This window comes from Pristis pectinata, chromosome 10 (assembly GCF_009764475.1).
Source record: "Pristis pectinata isolate sPriPec2 chromosome 10, sPriPec2.1.pri, whole genome shotgun sequence".
Taxonomy (NCBI): Eukaryota; Metazoa; Chordata; class Chondrichthyes; order Rhinopristiformes; family Pristidae; genus Pristis; species Pristis pectinata.
Window position 1 is genome coordinate 88,686,328 of NC_067414.1, and position 21,671 is coordinate 88,707,998.

At 43.6% G+C, this 21,671-nt stretch overlaps 1 protein-coding gene across 2 annotated transcripts in view; it reads right to left on the bottom strand.

The window, feature by feature from the left end:
* mertka (c-mer proto-oncogene tyrosine kinase a) overlaps window positions 1-21,671 on the bottom strand; it is a 136,405-nt gene that overhangs the window by 37,672 nt on the left and 77,062 nt on the right. The window contains exon 8 of one of the 2 annotated variants that reach the window (XM_052024627.1): window positions 18,692-18,837. The exons of the other annotated variant lie outside the window; for it this stretch is intronic. Coding sequence (XP_051880587.1) covers window positions 18,692-18,837 — 146 coding nt within the window. The remainder of the gene's footprint in view (window positions 1-18,691; window positions 18,838-21,671) is intronic. 2 annotated transcript variants of the gene reach the window in all.

A 21,671-nucleotide genomic window follows, 5' to 3' on the forward strand; every position in this document is an offset into this window, starting at 1 on the left:
TACTCACCACTTATTACGGTCAGCCAAGTTGACTTTAAAATGCCACCGACTCAAGTGATATTGTGTGGAATGCAGCTGTCAATACACAGGATATTAGTGTCTGCTTTTGCCGGCGGAAGTCTGATATTTCAATGTGATAACTACTACTATAAGTATTTTAATTTTTCCAAGTGTGTCCAGTGCAGGAAGATCAGTTATAAATCACTGTTGTCAACTGAACAACAGCAATAAGGAAACCAAGGCATCTTGAGCAGTTTACCCAAAATGTCACTTGCCGATGAGTCATCCTACTCGATTCCACAAATAGTGGTGGAGCAACAATACCATTGACCTAGGTGTTTACTGGAAGCTAAACCCTCATAACAAGCAGCAAATCGCATTGAGTGCAGCGTGACATTTAGTCACAAAGTTTAAGCCTGTGCAATGACATTTTGGCTGGATATACATTACTTATCAACCTTACAATACACCCATTCACAAGGCTCGCATTACGTACGATTGTTATGCAGCCTAAAACTTTGCAGGGCGACAGTCCCACCAGTTTAGAGTTTGTTGCACATATCCGAATGCTATTAAGCCTGAATCTGAAGGATTAATTCTGAAGGAAACTGATTGGCACAGCACAAAGGTAACAAAAGAAAACTTCAGAAAGATTAAGTTTCTGATCGCTGCTTCTTAAAATCGGTTCTGAAAATAAATGTTACAAAATTACAAAGAAAAAAATAAAGTCATTACGTTACTCCTTTGTTAAGCCACTTGGATTTTAATTTAATAACCACCAATATCTGTGGAATCCTACCTCTGGTGGACTTCTACACAATGTCAAAAAGCATCTCATGTAACATTGCGAAATACAGCAAGAAAAATTAATCAGAAAATCAGGAATGTACAAATCAACAGATATATTCATGTAAATACGAAATGTGTGGAAATGCAAAGTCTGATATCAATGAATATTTTAGGATTGGTATGAAATGTCCAAGGACATTGTGGGAAGCTAATGAAGAAATTCCATGGCCCCTTGCGGAGATATTTGCATCATTGATAGCTACGGGTGAGGTGCTTAAAGACTGGAGAGTGGCTAATGTTAAGTCAATGTTTAAGGAAGGCTGCTAGAAAAAGCCTGGAACTACTGGCCTGTGAGCTTAATGTCAGTGGTGGGCAAGTTATTGAAGGGAATTCTGAGAGACAGGATCTATACGCAGTTGGAAAGCCAAGGACTGATTAAGGATAGACAGCAAGGCTTTGTGCATGGGAAATCATGTCTAATGTGAGTTGGTTGAGTTTTTTCTGAAGAGGTAACCAAGAAGATAGAACCATAGAACAATACAGGCCCTTCAGCCTACCATGGTGTGCTGACCTTTAAACCACACCTAAGACTATCCAACCCCTTCCTCCCACATATCCCCCTATTTTAAATTCCTCCATATGCTTATCTAACAATCTCTTGAACTTGACCAATGTACCTGCCTCCACCACTACCCCAGGCAGCGCATTCCATGCACCAACCACTCTCTGGGTGAAAAACCTCCCTCTGACATCTCCCTTGAACTTCCCACCCATTACTTTAAAGCTATGCCCTCTTGTATTGAGCATTGGTGCCCTGGGAAAGGGGCGCTGGCTGTCTACTCTATCTATTCCTCTTAATATTTTGTATACCTCTATCATGTCTCCCCTCATCCTCCTTCTCTCCAAAGAGTAAAGCCCTAGCTCCCTTAGTCTCCCCTCATAATCTATATTCTCCAAACCAGGCAGCATCCTGGTAAATTTCCTCTGCACCCTTTCCAACGCTTCCACATCCTTCCTACCTTGAGGTGACCAGAGCTGGACACAGTACTCCAAGTGTGGTCTAACCAGAGTTTTGTAAAGCTGCATCATTACCTCGCGGCCCTTAAACTTGATCCCACGATTTATGAAAGCTGACATCCCATAAGCTTTCTTAACTACCCTATCCACCTGCGAGGCAACTTCCAGTGACCTGTGGATATGAATCCCCAAATCCCTCTGCTCCTCCACACTACCCAGAATCCTGTCATTAACCTTGTACTCCACCTTGGAGTTTGTCCTTCCAAAGTGTACCACCTCACACTTCTCTGGATTGAACTCCATCTGCCACTTCTCAGTCCAGCTCTGCATCCTATCAATATCCCTCTGCAATCTTCAACAGTCCTCCACACTATCCACAACACCACCGACTTTTGTGTCATCTGCTAACTTGCTAACCCACCCTTCTACCCCCTCATCCAAGTCATTAATAAATGTCACGAAAAGTAGAGGTCCCAGAACCGATCCTTGTGGGACACCGCTAGTCATAGCCCTCCAATCTGAATGCACTACCTCCACCACAACCCTCTGCTTTCTACAGGCAAGCCAATTCTGAATCCACATGGCCAAGCCTCCCTGGATCCCATGCCCTCTGACCTTCTGAAGAAGCCTACCATGTGGAACCTTGTCAAACGCCTTACTAAAATCCATGTAGACCACATCTGCTACACTACCCTCATCAATCTTCCTGGTCACCTCCTCAAAGAATCCCATCAGGCGTTTGAGACATGACCTTCCCTTCACAAAGCCTTGCCGGCTGTCCCTAATCAGTCCATGATTCTCTAAATGCTCAGAGATCCTATCTCTAAGAATCCTTTCCAACAGCTTGCCCACCACAGACTTAAGGCTCACTGGTGTGTAATCCCTGGACTATCCCTACTACCTTTTTTGAATAAGGGGACAACATTTGCCACCCTCCAATCCTCTGGTACCATTCCCGTGGACAACGAGGACTCAAAGATCCTAGCCAACGGTTCAGCAATCTCCTCCCTCACCTCGCGAAGCAGCCTGGGGAATATTCCATCAGGCCCCGGGGACTTATCTGTCCTAATATTTTCTAACAGCTCCAACACATCCTTTCTCCTGATATCTACATGCTCCAGAACATTAACCTTACCAACACTGTCTCCAGTTTTAAATTCCTGGGGGCATACATCACCGAGGACTTTTCCTGGGCAATACACACCTCAGCTGTCATTAGGAAGGCACAGCAATGCCTCTATTTTTTGAGGAAATTGAGGAGAGCCAGACTGTCTCAGAACATTCTGGTGAACTTCTACCGGTGTGCGGTGGAGAGCATCCTGACATACAGCATTACTGCTTGGTATGCCAGCTGCACTAGGAAGGAGCAGAAGGCTCTGCAGAGGGTCATCGAGACAGCCCGAAACATTATTGGGACTCAGTTACCAGCGATGGAGGATATCTATCAGGCTCAATGTCGGAGCAGGGCTTTAAACATCATTTGAGAACCAGCTCACCCTGCTCACTACCTTTTTAAACTACTCCCCTCTGGTAAGCAATACAGGACAATACATGCACACACTACAAGACTGAAACACAGCTTTTTTCCCCAAAGCTGTTAAATTGTTGAACATGGACTGACACCTCCTATACATACATATACACACATACTATGTCTTCCCCCCTTTACCGGCTGGACTCATCATGGTGTTATTTAACATATTGATATGCTGCTGATTATCATTATTATTATCATGGTTCATTTGCACACTGCCTTTTTATATTTTTTTATACTTTATATTTGTGTAAGTATGTTTGTTTTATTTTATGGTTATAATTGCTCTTATCAATTTACTGTTTTGGTTTTTATTAGGCAAAGGTGTGCCATCGTAATCTCGTTGTGTTGTTGTTGCAACAGTACAATGACAAATAAACAAAAGTTGTCCTCGGCGTCATCAAGGCCCCTCTCCTTGGTGAATGCTGAAGAGAAGTATTCATTGAGAACCTCACCCACTTCCACAGCTTCCAGGCACATCCTCCCAACCTTTGTCTCTGATTGGTCCTACCTTTACTCTCGTCATCCTTCTGCTCTTCACATACGTAAAAAAGCCTTGGGATTTTCCTTAACCCTACTCGCCAAGGCCTTTTCATGTCCCCTTCTCGCTCTCCTCAGCCCCTTCTTAAGTTCCTTCCTTGCTACCCTATATTCTTCATGAGGCCTATCTGATCCTTGCTGCCTACACCTTAGGTATGCTGTCTTTTTCCTCCTAACTAGTTGTTCCACCTCATTTGTCACCCATAGTTCCTTCACCCTGCCATTCTTTCTCTGCCTCACCGGGACAAATTTATCCCTAACATCCTGCAAGAGATCCCTGAACAACGACCACATCCCCATAGTACATTTCCCTTCAAAAATGTCATCCCAATTTACTCTCGCAAGTTCTAACCTTATAGCTTCATAATTTGCCCTTCCCCAATTAAATATCTTCCTGTCCTCTCTGCTCCTATCCTTGTCCATGACAAGGTTAAAGGTTAGGGAGCGGTGGTCACTGTCCCCCAAATGCTCACCCACCGAGAGGTCTGTCACCTGACCTGGTTCTTTATCTAATACTAGATCTAATATGGCATTCCCTCTAGTTGGCCTGTCAACATACTGTGACAGGAATCTGTCCTGGACGCACTTAAACTCTGCCCCATCTAAACCTTTGGTATTAAGCAGGTGCCAATCCATATTTGGGAAGTTGAAGTCTCCCATGATAACAACCCTGTTTATTCTTGCACCTTTCCAAAATCTGCCTCCCAATCTGCTCCTCAGTTTCCCTGCTGCTACCTGGGGGCCTATAGAATACTCCCAGTAGAGTAACTGTTCCTTTCTTGTTCCTAACTTCCACCCGTACTGACTCTAGAGAGGATCCTTCTACATTATCCACCCTTTCTGCAGCTGTAATAGTATCCCTGATCAGTAATGCCACCCCTCCTCTTCTCCCCCCCTCCCCATCCCTTTTAAAACACTGAAATGCAAGGAAGTTCAATATCCATTCCTGCCCTGGTGACAGCCAAGTCTCTGCAAGAGCCACAATAGCATAGTCCCATGTACTTATCCAAGCTCTCAGTTCATCACCCTTATTCCTGATACTTCTTGCATTTAAGTAAATGCACTTTAGCCCATCCACCTTTCTACTTTTATACCCTGTACTCTGCTTCTCCTTCCTCAAATCCTTTCTATATGTTAGATCTGACTTTTCCCCATCCACTTCTTCCTCTGACCTACCCCTCTGGTTCCCATACCCCTCGCAAACTAGTTTAAACCCTCCCAAACTACCCTAGCAAACCTGCCTGCAAGGATATTGGTCCCCCTCGGTTTCAGGTGTAACCCATTCACTCTGTACAGGTCCCACCTTCCCCAGAAGAGATCCCAATGATCCAAAAATCTAAAACCTTCCTCCCTGCACCAACTCCTCAGCCACGCATTCATCTGCCATCTCCTCCTATTCCTACCTTCACTATCACGTGGCACTGGCAGCAATCCTGAGATTGCTACCCTTGAGGTCCTGTTCTTCAGCCTTCTGCCTAGCTCCCTAAACTCGCTTTTCAGGACCTCATCCCTCTTCCTACCTATGTCGTTGGTACCAACATGTACCATGACCTCTGGCTGGAAAGTGCAGTGGAGGAAGTCGAGGAAAGTGCAGTGGATGTTCTCTGCGTGGACTTTAGCAAGGCCTTTGACAGGGTACCACATGGTAAATTAATCTGGAAGGTTAGATCGCATGCAATCCACGGCAAACTAGCCAATTGGACACAAAATTGGCTTGACAGTAGGATACAGATGGCTGTAGTACAGAGTTGTTTTTCTACACTGGAGGCCAGTGACCAGTGGTATGCCACAGGTACCAGTGCTGGGTCCGCTGTTCTTCATCATTTGTATTAACAATTTGGATGAGAATGTACGTGGCATGCTAAATTTGCGGATTATGCTAACATTGGTGCAAATGGACAGCGAAGAAGGTGATCTAAGGTTACAGTGGAATCGTCATCAACAGGTTCAGTAGGCCAAGGAATGGCAATATGGAGCTTGATTTAGTTAAACGTGTGGTGTTGCATTTCGGTAAGACAAACCAGAGCAGGACTTGCAAAGTAAATGGTAGGGTGCTGGGAGTGTTGTAGGACAGAGAAACCTAGGGTACATACTTCCTTGAAAGTGGCAACACAGGTAGACACGGTGAAGGAGGCATTTTACACACTGGCCTTCATCGGTCAGAATATTGAGTACAGGAGTTGGGACGTCACATTACAACCTGCGAGAGTAACTCAGCAGGTTGAGCAGCATCTGTGGGAAGAAAGGAACCATTGACGTTTCGGGTCGAAAACCTGCATCAGGACTCTATTCCTTTCCTTCCACACATGCTGATCGACCTGCTGAGTTCCTCTAGCAGCTTGCTCATTGCTCCAGATTCCAACATCTGCAGTCTCTTACATCTCCGCAGCTGTACAAGACATTGGTGAGGTCACATCTGGAGTATTGCATACAGTTCTGGTCGCCCTGCTACAGCAAGGATGTTGTTAAATTGGAGAGGGGGGGGAGAAAGATTTACGATGACGTTACTGGGACCGGAAGGCTTGAGTTACAAGGAGAGACTGGATAGGCAAGAACTTTTTTCCCTGGGAGCGTAGGAGGCGGAGAGGCAACCTCGATGGTTTATAAAATCATGAGGGGTATAGATAAGGCAAATAGCCAAAATATATTCCCCAGGGTAGGGGAGTCCAAAATTAAGAGGGCACAGGTTCAAAGTGAGAGGGGAAAGATTTAAAAGGGGCAGTGAGTATATGGAGTGAGCTGCCACAGCTAGTAGATACAGGCAGAATTGTGACATTTAAAAGGTATTTGGATGGTTACATGGCTAGGAAAGGTTTAGAGGGTTCTGGGCCAAATGCAGGCAAATAGGAATAGCTCAGGCAACTTGGTCAGCACGGATCAGTTGGGTCGAAGGGCTTATTTCTGTCCTTTATAGCTCTCTGACTCTGTGATTTTGTCCATTATTTGGAAAAATTTAAGACGGTCAATAGAATGAGTTAGAACAGAAAAAGCTGCAGAACAGACTGCATCTGTGGAAAGAGTGAATGATTCAGATCAAAGATCAGAAGTCCTTTTTCCACGCTACTTGACCTGCTGAGCGTTTCCCACATTTTATGCTTTCTTTAACATTTTCAGCATCTGCAGTTTTAGACTTTGAACGAGTGAACTCCTCCATTACATTCACAGACAGAAGTCATGAGAATAACCTAATGCACCTTTCACCCAAATACCACTGATATGTAGCTAAGAGGAGAGGAACATTTGGTTTCACTTCAAGCAAAGCAAAAAAAAAATCTATGTTAAAAATAAATGAGATGGAATAAGAACAAATGCAAGTTAATGATCTATTAAAAAATGTTTGGGTCCAATTTTGTGCAAATTCCTCACATTCAGTTTGTTCCTTCAACAAGAGGATCAACATATGCACAGTGGCAAAAAGCCAAAGGAGGTAAATAAAATTACGCCCCTTTGACAATTCAGCTTTTTCCAGGACACTCAGTGCCTTTGGAGGAAATGAGTCAGTCCACAAAAGCAGCAACATACACATAGTGCAATGACTCAGATATCTTTGTGTCCCATTGTTACAATTACACAAGGCTGGTGGTTAGGTAATTAATTATAGAACCCATTTTTAATTGCTTAAAACCTCATAACAAATAGTTCTTTAAAGTACCCATGTTAATGAGACTTGTGGAAAAAAATTCTTGCATATCAAAATAGACTTGCATTTCCACAATGCCTTCAATGATTACAGGATATCTTAAAGTGCTCCACCTAATAGAGGCATACAAGTCAATGAGGGGCATATACAGGGTGAAAGCACATTGTCTTTTTCCTCAGGCAGAGGGTGCCAAAAACAAGAGGGCATAGGTTTAAGATCAGAAGCAAGAGATTTAAAAGGGACATCAGGGGCAGCTTCTTCATGCAAAGGATGGTGTGTATTTGGAAGGAGCTGCCAGAGATAGTGGTTGAGGTGGGCACATTAGCAACATTTAAAAGCCATCAAGATAAGTACATGGATAGGAGAGGTTTAGAGGGCTATGGGCCAAATGTATTGGTATTGGTTTATTATTGTCACTTGTACCGAGGTACAGTGGAAAAACTTGTCTTGCATACTGATCGTACAGGTCAATTCATTACACAATGCAGTTACATTGAGTTAGTACAGAGCACATTGAGGTAGTACAAGTAAAAACAATAACAGTACAGAGTAAAATATCACAGCTAGAGAGGAAGTACAGTGTAATAAGGTGCAAGGTCACAACAAGGTAGATTGTGAGGTCAGAGTCCATCTCATTGTATAAGGGAACCGTTCAATAGTCTTATCACAGTGGGATAGAAGCTGTCCTTGAGCCTGGTGGTACGTGCCCTCAGGCTCCTGCATCTTCTACTTCATGGAAGAGGAGAGAAGAAAGAATGACCCGGGTGGGTGGGGTCTTTGATTATGCTGGCTGCTTCACCGAGGCAGCGAGAGGTAAAGACAGAGTCCAAGGAGGGGAGGCTGGTTTCTGTGACGTGCTGGGCTGTGTCCACAACTCTCTGCAGTTTCTTGCGGTCCTGGGCTGAGCAGTTGCCATACCAAGCATGATGCATCCAGATAGGATGCTTTCTATGGTGCATCGATAAAAGTTGGTGAGTGTCAAAGGGGACATACCGAATTTCTTTAGCCTCCTGAGGAAGTAGAGGCGCTGGTGAGCTTTCTTGGCCATGGCATCTACGTGATTTGACCAGGACAGGCTATTGGTGATGTACACTCCCAGGTGGGCAGATGGGACTAGCTTGCTGGGCAACACAGTCGGCATGGACGAGTTGCGCTGAAGGGCCTGTTTCCATGCTATGTGACTAAGTAATTTTCAATGCTTTGCAATATAGGAAACATAGCAGTCAATGAGAGGACAGCAAATTCACACAACAGCAACTTGCTGCTTACCAGATAATGTCTTCTTTTTCAGTGACATCGATTAATGGATAAATAACTCACGGAACGTTGGGAATATTCCTCATTCTTCTTTGGGGGGGGGGGGGTCTTTAATAGCAGAAAACTGCAGATGCTAGAAATTTGAAATAAAATAAAACAGGGAACGCTGGAAGTGCTGGGGCGGGTCGAGCAGCAGTAACAAAAAGAGAAAGTGGACATCCTTGACCTGGGATGTTGACACCGTTTTTCTACCAATGCTCCTCAATCCTCCTGGGCACTTGCGGTATGGGAACTTGAATGTCAATTTGACAGAGTAGACGGAGCCTCATTTTGATACAGCAGCTGAGAAACATGACATGCTCTGACATGGCAGCACTCCCTTAACACTCTGAGCCTCGTCTCTGCTTTGGGGTTTGAATGCACAACCTTGATTTGGAGATGAAAATGCCCCTAATCTAGCCACAGCACACACAATGTATTTTTGCACTAGTTTTATTTTGAGAAGAAAGGACTGGCAGGGGCTGAATCTCCAGAACTCAGCTGACATCTGAAGCAACAAATCTGCCTACAATAAGCAGGAAATACTCCGAACAATTGTCATTTTTGCACACAACAGAACCAGAAGGCATTCACAACATCTCGCACAAAGGCACGACATTAGCATTTAGATCTGCTGAATCTGGCAGTTCCGCAGATGTTATTTGTGAAAGATATCCACTCCAAGCATAGATTGATATCTTATCTAATTTGGCCTGAGTCCTTGAAAAATGTTAACATTTAAATAACAACTCAAAATGTGAACGGCTTCATAGATATGTGAACTATAACTGGTTTATTATTGTCACATGTACCAAGATACTGTTGAAATTAGTTTTGCAAGCCATCCGTGCAGATCATTTCAAAGCATAAGAAAATTGAGGTAGTACAAGGGAAAAGCAATGACAGAATGCAGAATATAGTGTTACGGTTACAGAGAAAGTGCAGTGTAGGCAGACAATAAGGTGCAAGGGCCATGACGAGGTAGATTGCGAGGTCAAGAGCTCATAATGTACAACAGTGATATAACTAGTAATACCTTTGCCTCACAGCTCCAGCGACCAGGGTTGGTCCTGACCTCCAGTTCCGTGTGCGTTACATTTGCACGTTCTCCTTGTGACCGCATGGGGTTAACTGAGGTTTCATCCCACATCCAAAGGTGTGCTAGTCTGTAGGTTAATTGGCCACTACAAATTACCCCATGGTGTAGGTGGGAGGCACCAGGATTAGAGGGAAGTGGATGGGTAAATGTGAGAGAATGGGTTACAGGGCAATAAGTAGGGGGAATGGGATCACGGGAATGCTATGAGCTGACTCTAACTTGATGGGCCAAAAGGCCTCCTCCTACGATGCAAGGAAAAATGATAGTCGATGCTCAGCAAGATGTTGGGCCTGTGGAAGCTCCTTCAGGCTTGAGAATGCAATTTGTATGTAAAAGCAGCAGAACTGCCAACATTGCGTTTTAATAACTTGCATTTACTTCGGCAAGATCTGCAGCGGTTGACTGCACATAAAGGGAAGGCAGCAGAGGCGAGGTAAAGGGGGAGGACATAACCATCACAATGGAAAGCACTGGCAGACGGGACAAGACAAACTGAATGCACCTGCATTACATGCTGCACCACTGCTCATGGCAATTTTGTTAAGAGGCAGAAGTATTTAGGAGAAATGTTACATTCCACGGAGCTTTGGAGAGACCCAGTAAATGGAGTCAATACAGCAGGTTGCAATCACATTAGACACATGCATCCAGTTGAGGCATGAGACTGCAGATGCTGGAATAGAGTCAGAGTACTACAGTACAGAAACAGACCCTTCGGCCCATCTAGTCCATGCCAACCTGATCCTCTGCCTAGTTCCATCTACCTGCACCCGGACCATATCCCTCCAAACCCCTCCCATCCATGTACCTATCTAAACCTCTCTTAAATGTTACAATTGAACCTGCATCCACCACTCGTTCCACACTCGCACCATCCAGAAGTTTCCCCTCAGATTCCCCTTAAATATTTCACCTTTCACCCTAAACCTATGACCTCTAGTTCTAGTCTCACCCAACCTGAGGGGAAAAAGCCTGCATGCATTCACCCTATCTATACCCCTCATAATTTTGTATACCTCTGCAAGATCTCCCTTCAATCTCCTGCACTCCAGGGAATAAAGTCCTAACCTGTTCAACCTTTCCCTATAACTCAGGTCCTCAAATCCCAGCAACATCCTTGTAAATTTTCTCTGCACTCTTTCAAGTTTATTGATATCTTTCCTGTAGGCAGGTGACCAGAGCTGCACACAACACTCTAAATTCGGCCTCACTTACGAATCTGGAGCAACAAACAATCCGCTGGACGAACTCAGTGGGTTGAGTAGATCTGTAGGAGGAAAGGAACTGCAGACGTTTCGGGTCGAAACCCTGCATCAGGACTTGCGTTCAGTTAGTTATCATGCATTCTGCACAGAATATGCTGCAACTTGGTACAGGCATCAAATAACACATTTGCATCTCAATGCTTTCTATTGCTGTGAATCACATGGATAATTACACCACACATTTATCACTCCACTGAAATAATTTCATATGCATAATTCACAAATATGAATCAATACCCTTTGGTTCTGATTTACTGTGGCTAAGTTCTGGCTCATCCCATTTGCACCATTTGATACTTTACACATTTCTGTGAAAAAATTTAAACTCATCCTTCCAAATTTGAGGCTCAAAGTTCTTGTTGGGGAGTACTATGTGAAGAATGTTGTGATGGAAGTGATTGACCAATTCTGGTCTCTCAGCCATTCCCACCATACGTAGAAAGCTCTCCAAACTCCCTAATGGTTGGACAGTGATGTGAATTCTTGAGTATTGCAACAGTTGCTTAATGAGCCACGGGAGACATTCAAAATACTGCAATCTCAGCAGAGCAGCAAGGTTAAGAGCTTTGCTCTTCAGTGCTACACCAGCTACGATGCAGACTTATGGATAAAACGTTAAACTGTTAGGGTGGATGTAAAAGAATACATTCCAGGTACGCTGATTGATTAGTTCATTCTTATGCTTGAACAGTACAACAATCTTTATGCCAAATGAATCCTTGGGCCAAATTATGCTGGCTGACAGCCAGCAGTTTGGAAGGTATTCTCCAAGTTTCATAACTGTGCAGTTAAATAGGAAAGCCTAGGACATCCTCAAGGTCAGGTAATGCATACGTGTCCACCCCACTGAATGATTCACCAATGAATCCAACAGCTAACCAGTGCATCGCTGAAGAGAAGATCTGGATGCACTTTGCATCCAGCCTCTCAGCTTTACAACAGGGAAGGCTGACATATAAAAAGCCAGTCATCAAAGAACTTAGGGGAAAAGGTAACTGCAAGTTAGGTGATTCAGAACATTAAAGTAGATGTTAATATTTTAATGTTATTTATTTAAAAAAATATACATTTTTTTTAAAGAGTTTTTAAAAAGTCTCTGAATATTTAAAACTGTTTAAAAAGTCTTTGACATTGATCTGACTGCTTAAGACCAGCATAATTGGTATTGGTTTATTATTGTCACTTGTACCTTGACCCATGATTTCATTCTGGTTTAAGGATTATTGCACTGTTTCATTGTGAGAATTAATTAATCAATCATCTAGGCATATGGTGGAACAGCCATAATTGATTCTTCTCTTCACGAGGGGAAAAAGTGTAAGGACTTCCTTGCATTTCAAAGCCATAGGGACCCAGGTTTGATCCTGACCTCCACGTGGAATTTGTATGCTCTCCCCGTGACCACGTCGGTTTCCCCCCGAGTGCTCCAGTTTCCTCCCACATCCAAAGATGTACTGGAAGGTTAAGTGGCTGCTGTAAGTTACCCTTTAGTGCAGGTGAAAAGAATCAAAGGGGTCTTAGTGGCCATGGGAGAGAGTAAGTTGTAGAGGTGCAGGGAAATATGGAGGGAGGATGGGGATTGAGGGGATGTCTCTGCTGGGAGCTGGCATGGACTAATGGGCTGAATGGCCTCCATCTATGTCAGGATAAGTATGTGCAATACTGTTCCCACTCTGCCCCAATGAATGCCTCCAAGGTTGGCTCTCTTGGCCCTTCGCATCCAGAAAAAAAGCGCAGATGCCTCGGGACTGTGGGCGTCAAACCCAGCGATGGGTCAGACCATCCTGGCCCACCCCTGACCTGGCTTTACTCATCCAATGGAAAAGCAGCCGCCGCCGCCCTCACTTCACAATTAATGAATGAATCAAAGCCAACAAAAGGGTCGGAAACACGTTCAGTCTGGCTGAGAACATCACTGCAGAAGCAGCATTTCTGTTACCGCTTGAGATGACAGTAACATAAGTGGGAGTGAACTGAGAACTGAAAGAGATGACCCATAATTGACCGCACGAACAGAGTAATCATTCCATCGTCAGTATCTTGTTGAAGTCTGGCAGCTCAAATGCTTTGGAACTGTTAAGTTACCTCTGAATTCCAGCCCTGCTGTGTTCGTCACTCACAGCTCTTACACACAAGGCAGGCTTGAAAAGCCTAATCCCTGCTGTCATCTCTACTCTATCCCGCTGCTAATAAATTTTACAGAAACTGCCGTAACTCAGTTTGACGGGTGGTATGAGGCAGCTAATCTTTGCGGTCATGGAATTAACCTCCATTCCCGCAATCCCCTTCTGATGGTTTGCCAAGCCTATTCAGAGGGGTCGTTCAAGTTGGAGAAGTCTCAGGTGGTGAGCTGGCTGTTCTAAGAATCTGTGATGGTCATATGGATGTCTGCAACCGGTCTCTGAGCCTCGCAGGTCGAGAGGTAAAAGGTTAACCAGCGCCCGTTTCCTGATTACTACCCAGCAACAACTACTGACTCAAATAACAGGTAGAGTGAGGAACAAACCCAATTGATCAAGTAAATTTATTAGCTTAATTAGTTCGGCACAACACTGTGGGCCAAAGGGCCTGTTCCTGTCCTATACTGTTCTATGTTCGAAACTGTGAATTGAATTACATTCATTTGCTAAGACACTGGGAGAGCAGTGAGGGTGTTGTTGAATCCCAATAAGATGCACAAAATTCAGGAAAATAAACTTTGTGAAACATTCACATTTTCCAAAGGAAACGCCCTTTTGAAGTTAAGGATTTTTTAATCCCCCAGACCGCCCCTGCAATATAGCTCAAAGGAGGCCATTCAGCCAGGGTTTCAATGCTGAGCAGAGATAAAAGTTGTTTAGGCGAACTTCTCTTCCCAGTTCTCAGTCCACTGCCAAGTCAGTTATGACACATTAAGTTTCTCGAAGGACACCGAGGACAGAAAGGACAGATAGAAGCAAAGCAGATGAAAAGTCTGCCTCTGACAGAATACACCAAAAATACAGGCAGACCAAGTAGAAAGAGGTTCCACCCACCCATTTTCCAGTCCTACAGACCCAATTTGTCACAGGTTCACCCAAAGTTCAGACCCAGAAGCTGTCGTGAACCACTCTACCTGCCCGTCACCCACACGCTCCTCCCACTGGGTCCCCTCCCCCACTGTTCCCATCCGCCCTCCCCACCTCCCTGACTTGATTCCATGCTCCATCTTCTGCCATCAGATCCCAGCACCTGCAGCCCTTTGTCACCTCCACCTATCACCTTGCAGTTTGTGTCGCTATTTCCACTCTCCCCTCCTCCATCTGCCTCTCACCCCCACCCCCCCTCCACCCACCTGGATTCACCCATCGCTTACCAGCTCTTGCTCCACCTCTTCCATCCACCTTTTTGTCCGTCATCAAAGACCCCACCATCCGGGCTGTGCCACCTCCTCACAGCTACAGAAACCTGAAGTCCCACACCACCAGGGTCAAGAACAGCTACTTCCCTTCCACCATTTGGTTCAACCTGCACAACCCTAATCACTACCTCAGAATAGCAACACTATGACCACTTTGCACTACAATGGACTTTGCACTTTTGGTCTGTGTTCTTTCTTATAAAAATTGTGCACAATTTATGTTTAAATTAGGTTTTTCTTGTGAATGTTGTGTATCTGATGTGACAGTATATGCCTGCGTTGCTGCTGCAAGTTTTCCATTGCACCTGTGCATTCACGTACTTGTGCAAGTGATAATAAACTTGACTTTGACTTTATACTTGCTATCTCTCCTCTATCTTTCAGTTCAGATGAAGGGTCTCAACCCGAAACATCAACTGTCCATATCCCTCTACAGATGCTGCCTGACCCACTGAGTTCTCCAGCATCTCGTGTGTTGCTCCAGATTCCAGCATCTGCAGTGTTTTGGGTCTCCATGAGCCACTTTCTCTTTGAAGACAATTTCCTCATTGGAAATGCACAGGAGAAGTTGATCTGGCAGGCAAGTTAAATATTTGAAGGAGCAATATTTTTCAATCTGATTACAGCACATTTAATTGCACACGCTTGGTGCATTATTTGTCAATCCTTCATTTTTATATTAAAAAAGGATAATGGGTTGTTGGCTGCAGAGGCATCACAATAGATCTCCTTTTGCACCATCTGCACACGTACAGAGCACGCATCAGTCAGTACGACAACTCTATCTGTAGTTTCAATGTATTAGATCTTGGAATAGGGTCAAGGCTCAGCTTTGGTTCAAAATGGGCTAGCATAAGAACAGGAGCAAGCCATTTGGCCCCCTCATCTCCTCTTCTGTGCTAGTTCTCCATAGCCCTAAATTCCTTGATCTTTCAAATATTATCTACTTCCTCTTTAAATACTCCAAATGATCTCACCTCCACAACCCTCTAGGGTAAAGAACTCCAGAGATTCACCACCCTCTGTGAGAAGAAATTCCTATACACCTCAGTTTTAAATGAACTCCCCTAACCTTAGGACTATATCCCCTGGTCAGTAGCTGACTAATGACCAGAATATCTTGGCTAATTTCAAAATCCTCACTGCAACAAATTAGAATTAGTCAGATTGTGCAGTGTTAATTAAAGCAACAAGCATAAAAATCTATGCTGAAAGTACTGAGAAAATCAATTTGCTTCTAAAGTATAGTTAAATTATTCAATATCCACTTGGAGAATTAAAATCCAAGCACAATTCTAATCACTACCAAGGTGATCTTTCGAACCTTTTCCGCCCTTCCCAGTTGATACTCCATTTTATGCCGGCTACCAATGGCCATTCTAAAGTCAGCAGCGGTCTTGAAGAAAATGTTGTGTGTTCCTGCAACAAGATGTTAAATGCTGACTTGGCTGTTGTGTAACAACAGGAGGCCACATGACGTCTCTATAGTTCACCAAGATTGCGCTGGTTTTCTGTGGGGAGACCACATTCCCACAGATCATCTGCTTCTAACCCTGAGAGATTTTTAAAAAAGCATTCAGCACTCTTCTCCTCCAATACAGTAATGATTTTAAAGCAAGCTTTAGCATTAAACTCAAAAGCACAATTAGAGTCATATGGCTCACCCTGTCTATGCCAACCATCAAGTACCTGTATATACTAATGACATTTACCTGTATTTAGTCCACAGACATCTATGCCTTGGTGATTTAAGTGCTCATCCAGATAGTTCTGAGTGTACCTGCCTCCACCACCTTCTCAGGCAGTGTGTTCCTGATTCCAACCACCGTCTGGATGAAAAGCATTTTTTTCCCCTCAGATCTCCTCTAAAGCTCTTACTCCTCACGTTAAACCTCTGGTTTTAGACATCCATTAATGAAAACAAAATTTTGCATTAACAAACATGAGATTGTAAAAAATCTCTCCATGCACACCTTCCACCAGTCAAGGTATAACAGCTTTCCTTCAGGGGTTCAAGCACTTGCCCAAGATAACCATTTTTCCACTGTGGATCTGTTTTCAAAATAACTTAACAGTAATTATAATTTAGATAGGGAATTTTCTTTTTAAATAGAGATCTACAAATGATTCCATGATAGCTCTTCTGCAATGCAATTCCATTGAATTCTCTTTGATCCACATTCCTCAATGTCTTGCCTAATAAAACTATTAGGAATTGCAGTGTTATTTCCAATACAATCATTTTACTTTACAAGCTCTTAGATCTAATCAGAAACTCAGAGCAGAATGGGCATGTTTAAAACCTTTAATGCCCATGTCTTTGAATAACCATTTCAATTTGTTTACCCTTTTCTTTCTCAGTAGGTTATTTTGAAGTCTAAACCCCATGAAAGCCATCAAAAAAAACTACAGTTGTGTCATTGACGTGACAATTTTCTTTCCCCCACTGTCTGCTTTAAATTATGTATATTTATCGTTCTGTGATATTGTCTGAACCTATGTGCCTGTGATGCTGCTGCAAGCAAGTTTTTCATTGTACCTGTACATCACCGTACTTGTGCACATGACTATAAACTCGACTTGACTATCTCCTGTATTTGGTAGCAACCAAAGCCCTGACTAAAATTAACCTGGGAAAACATGAAGATGTTTTCAGTAAGCATAAACCTGTAAGGAACTTGGCAATATATTGCCAGCTGCAATCATGAGGGGGGTGCGGGGTGGAATTGTGGTATGGGAAATGCAAACAAAAAGCCAAGTTTCAGGAATAAGCATGTTCTGTGACTGGGATTGGAAGCACATCATTGCAGTACAGAGAACTTCACTCCACTGTTCCTTGTGATATAGCATTGACAATGAAGATTAAAAGGCTGAATGGAACGTTACTCACTTATCATAGCAGAGAAGTCAATCATTTAGCCCATTGGGACCAAACTGGCTCTCAGCTGAGCGATCGCATCAGTACCAGAAGGAAAACAGAAAATGAAACAACAGAAGGGTTCTGATGAAGGGTCTTTGACCCAAAATGTTGAATGTTTCTGTTCCCATAGATGGTGCCCGACTTGCTGAGTGTTTTCCAGCATTTATTTTTATTTCAGATTTCCAGCATCTGCAGTTTTTGTTAAAATTTCCATCAGTACCATTCCCTTTTCCTCCTGTAGTCCTGCAACTTCGTCTCATGTGCCCTTCAATTCCTTTTCATTCTTTTGTCACCAAACTACACCAAAGAGTAATTTGCAGTTGCCAATAAACCTATTATTTGGAGGAAAGCCAGGAAACCCAACTGCTCCAGTGGCCCAAGTTCAATCCTGACCTCGGTTACTGTCTTTAGTCTGTATACGGGGAGACATGCAGACTAAAGGCAGTAGCCGAGGTCGGGATTGAACTTGGGCCCCTGGAGCTAACTGCTCTGCCACACTGCCATTTGTTTACCAGTCTTTTTCCCATTCCTCCGCAGCAACACCCCCATGGCATTTAAAGTTTTAAAATTTAGAAAAAAATTTTTTTTTAAAATTTTATTTACAGCATGCTAACAGGCCCTTCCGGCCCAGCGAGTCCGCGCTGCCCATTTTAAACCCAAATTAACCTACCCGTACGTCCTTGGAATGTGGGAGGAAACCGGAGCACCCAGAGGAAACCCACGCAGACAGGGGAGAACGTACAAACTCTTTACAGACAGCGACGGGAATCGAACGCCGATCGCTGGCACTGTAATAGCGTCGGGCTAACTGTTACGCTACCGTGCCGCCAATTCCAAACATGTTTTACCCTCAAATAATGTGAGGTTTCCAATTATAAAATTAAAATAACTGAAGGGAATAAATAATTATTTCCTTATAAGCTTATCACAACTTCCAAATGTATAATTTGAAAGTTGGTAAACTCAAATGGACAACTGAGGCAATTAGTGAAATGGATTGTTATTGTTAAAGAGGAAACACATATACAGGATGCAGCAATACTTATTATTTCAGCCCTTGGTACTGAGCTTCCCAATCCTCCCAAAAAGGTGAGTTATAGCTGAGACACAGATCACGATTTCCATTGCAAAATATCAGCTGTCGCATGGTAAAAGCAGCACAACAAATGAGTTCACTTTTTATTGACTTGAATTCACTTTAAATATACTTACAGGGGATCTACGACCTTCCCAGTCATAGCTCAACTCGTAGCCCAACAGGATGCCATTAACTTCCTCCTCCGGAGGTCCAACCCATTCAACAGTCAATGAGCCATTTCTCACAAGTATGCTGATATTACGAGGGGGTGCCGTTGGGACTGTAACAGAGAGAGGTGCGCCAGTAATCTCCTCTTCCTGTTCACTTGTTACACTACTTAACATTTTACTCATAATGCATTTTTCAAACAAACGCAACTTTGCAAAGAAACACGTGCTTGTTATCCCAGTACAGCCCGTCCCTAGGTTATGAACGCATGACTTACGGACACCAATACACACGAACAGGCTCCCATAATATTATTACATTCAGAAGTCCGCCGTACGTTCACATGTTCATTCTTATGAATGACAGAAGAAGTTTCCCACCCCCCCTCTCTCTCTCCACTTTTAGTAATTGTTCTCTCTTATCAGTCTTATGTACTTTTGAAGCCATTCATTACAATATTGCAGAGGTATGGTTGCCATATCGAGTCATTTTGTGTATTTTCCGGCTTATGGACAAAATCAACTTATGAACCTCTGGTAAAACGGAACCCGTTCCTAACACAGGGACTGCCTGTAAACAGAGAGAAATTTGGTCCACAACAGTTATATCTATTACTTATTCTCTGCCATTGGTTGTTATAGGATCCATGCAACATGCAAGGCTAGGGCTTTCAAAATTTCCTTCAGACCAAGTAAAATAGTAAGCAATATGGCAGTAGGAATACGTTAAGTATATTCTTTTCATTAAGTGAATCCAATGGCAGGGCACCTAAGACCTCGCATTCTGTGCCATGTGACAGCTCCTGGACAACCACAGGTACAGGAAGTGTCACTGGATGAAGGTTGAGCAACTCAACTCTTATGGGGCAGTACGGTTCATAGAGTTACTGCCTCACAGTAACAGTAGAGCCTGTTGAAGGGAAAAGGGAATTTGGTGAGGCCTGATCAGATTGAAAAGGCTGCAGTACCCAAAGAATACACTTTGCCAATCCACAACAATGTCTTTCAGAAAATGCAATTTTACATTTACTAAGCAAAGAATAGACAACTTAAGAGAAATTAAAATAATGCATGGTTACAACAGCTGGGGAATGGATTGTTCTAATTTCTCTTCAAGTACAGTCTTGATGGGCCAAATGACCTTACATGGGTCCTACAACAACCAATGGCAGGGAATAAGTAATAGAAACAGCTGTTGTGAACCAAGTTTCTCTCCGTGCTGAAATTTACAAGACCCATTTGGTTAGTTCTGGAGAACGACAGGTTGATTCACTCGACGGGCAGTTTAAAAAGAGCAGAGGTCCGGTGAATTTGAAGGGAGTGCAGGAAACAGAAGCCACGTCAGTTTGAAAGGAGCTCTGGTGAGTTTAAACAAGCATTTTGTTTAAACAAAGAGCCAGGGCTTTCAAAAGTTCCTTCAGACCAAGTAAAATAGTACGTAATATGACAGTAGGAGTAGGTTAAGTATATTCTTTTCATTAAGAGAATCCAATGGCAGGCACCCAAGACCTCACATTCTGTGCCATATGACAGCTCCTGGACAACCACAGGTGCAGGAGGTGTCACTGGATGAAGCTTGAGCAACTTAACCATTATGGGGCAGCAGAGTAGCGCAGTTAGTAGAGTCACTGCCTCACAGCTCCAACAACCTGGGTTCAAGGCTCCCATTGGGCAGAAGATACAAAAGCCTGAAAGCAGGTAGCACCAGGCTCAAGGGCAGCTGCTGTCCTGCTGTTATAAGACTATTGAACACTCCCCTAGTATGATAAACTGGACTCTTGACCTCACAATCTACCTCATTAAGGCCTCGTACCTTGTCTGCCTGCACTGCACTTACTCTGTAACTGTAACACTTTATTCTGCATTCTGTTATTGTTTTACCCTGTACTACCTCAATGCACTGTTGTAATGAAATGATTTGCAGGAACAGTCTGCAAGACAAGTTTTTCGGTACAAGGGACAATAATAAACCAAGTTACCAATCCTGATCTTCAGCATGGAGTTTCAACATTCTCTCAGTGACTGTATGAGTTTATCCAGGTGCTTCAGTGTCCTCCTACATTGCAAAGACATGTAGGTTGGTAGGTCAATTGGGAACCATAAAATGCCCCTAGTGTGCAGATGAGTGGTAGACTCTGGAGGGAGTTGATGGGAATGTGGGGGGGGAAAATAATAAATGCAGTTAGTGTAATGAGTGCTTGTTGGTTAGTGGACTAAAGAACCTGTTCCTGTGCTGGATGGCTCTCTGAGGAAATTGCATAAAGTTGATCTCTGGGTTATTACCTGAGCCACAGCGAATTGGTACAGGGTTAACAGGATCATGGAGTCATACAGCATGGAAACAGGCCCTTTGGCCCAACTGGTCCATGCTGACCAAGTTGCCCATCTAAGCTAGTCCCATTTGCCTGCGTTTGGTCCATATCCCTCTAAACCTTTCCTACCCATGTACTTGTCCAAATGTCCTTTAAATGTTGTTCATGTACCCGCCTCTACCACTTCCTCGGCAGCTCGTTCCACATACAGACCACCCTCTGGGTGAAGTTGCCCCTCAGGTCCTTTTTAAACCTTTCCCTTCTCACCTTAAACCTATGCCCTCTAGTTTTAGACTCCCTTTCACTAGGAAAAAGACTGCATTCATCCTATCTCTGCCCCTTATGATCTTATATACCTATACAAGATCACCTCTCAGTTTTCTACGCTCCAAGGAATAAAGTCCTCGCCAGCTCAACCCCTCCCTGTTACTCAGTCCCTCGAGTCCTGGCAACATTCTTGTGAACCTTCTCTGCACCCTTTTCAGCTTAATATCATATTTCTGATCAGGGAGATGGATTTTTGGCTCAAAAATTTGTGCAAGAGATGGTGACTGATTCAAGGTGTACTGGTGTCAGCAACGGGAAAGAGAGAGCTACTCGGTTGAGATGGATCACATCGGAACCATGGAGTGACC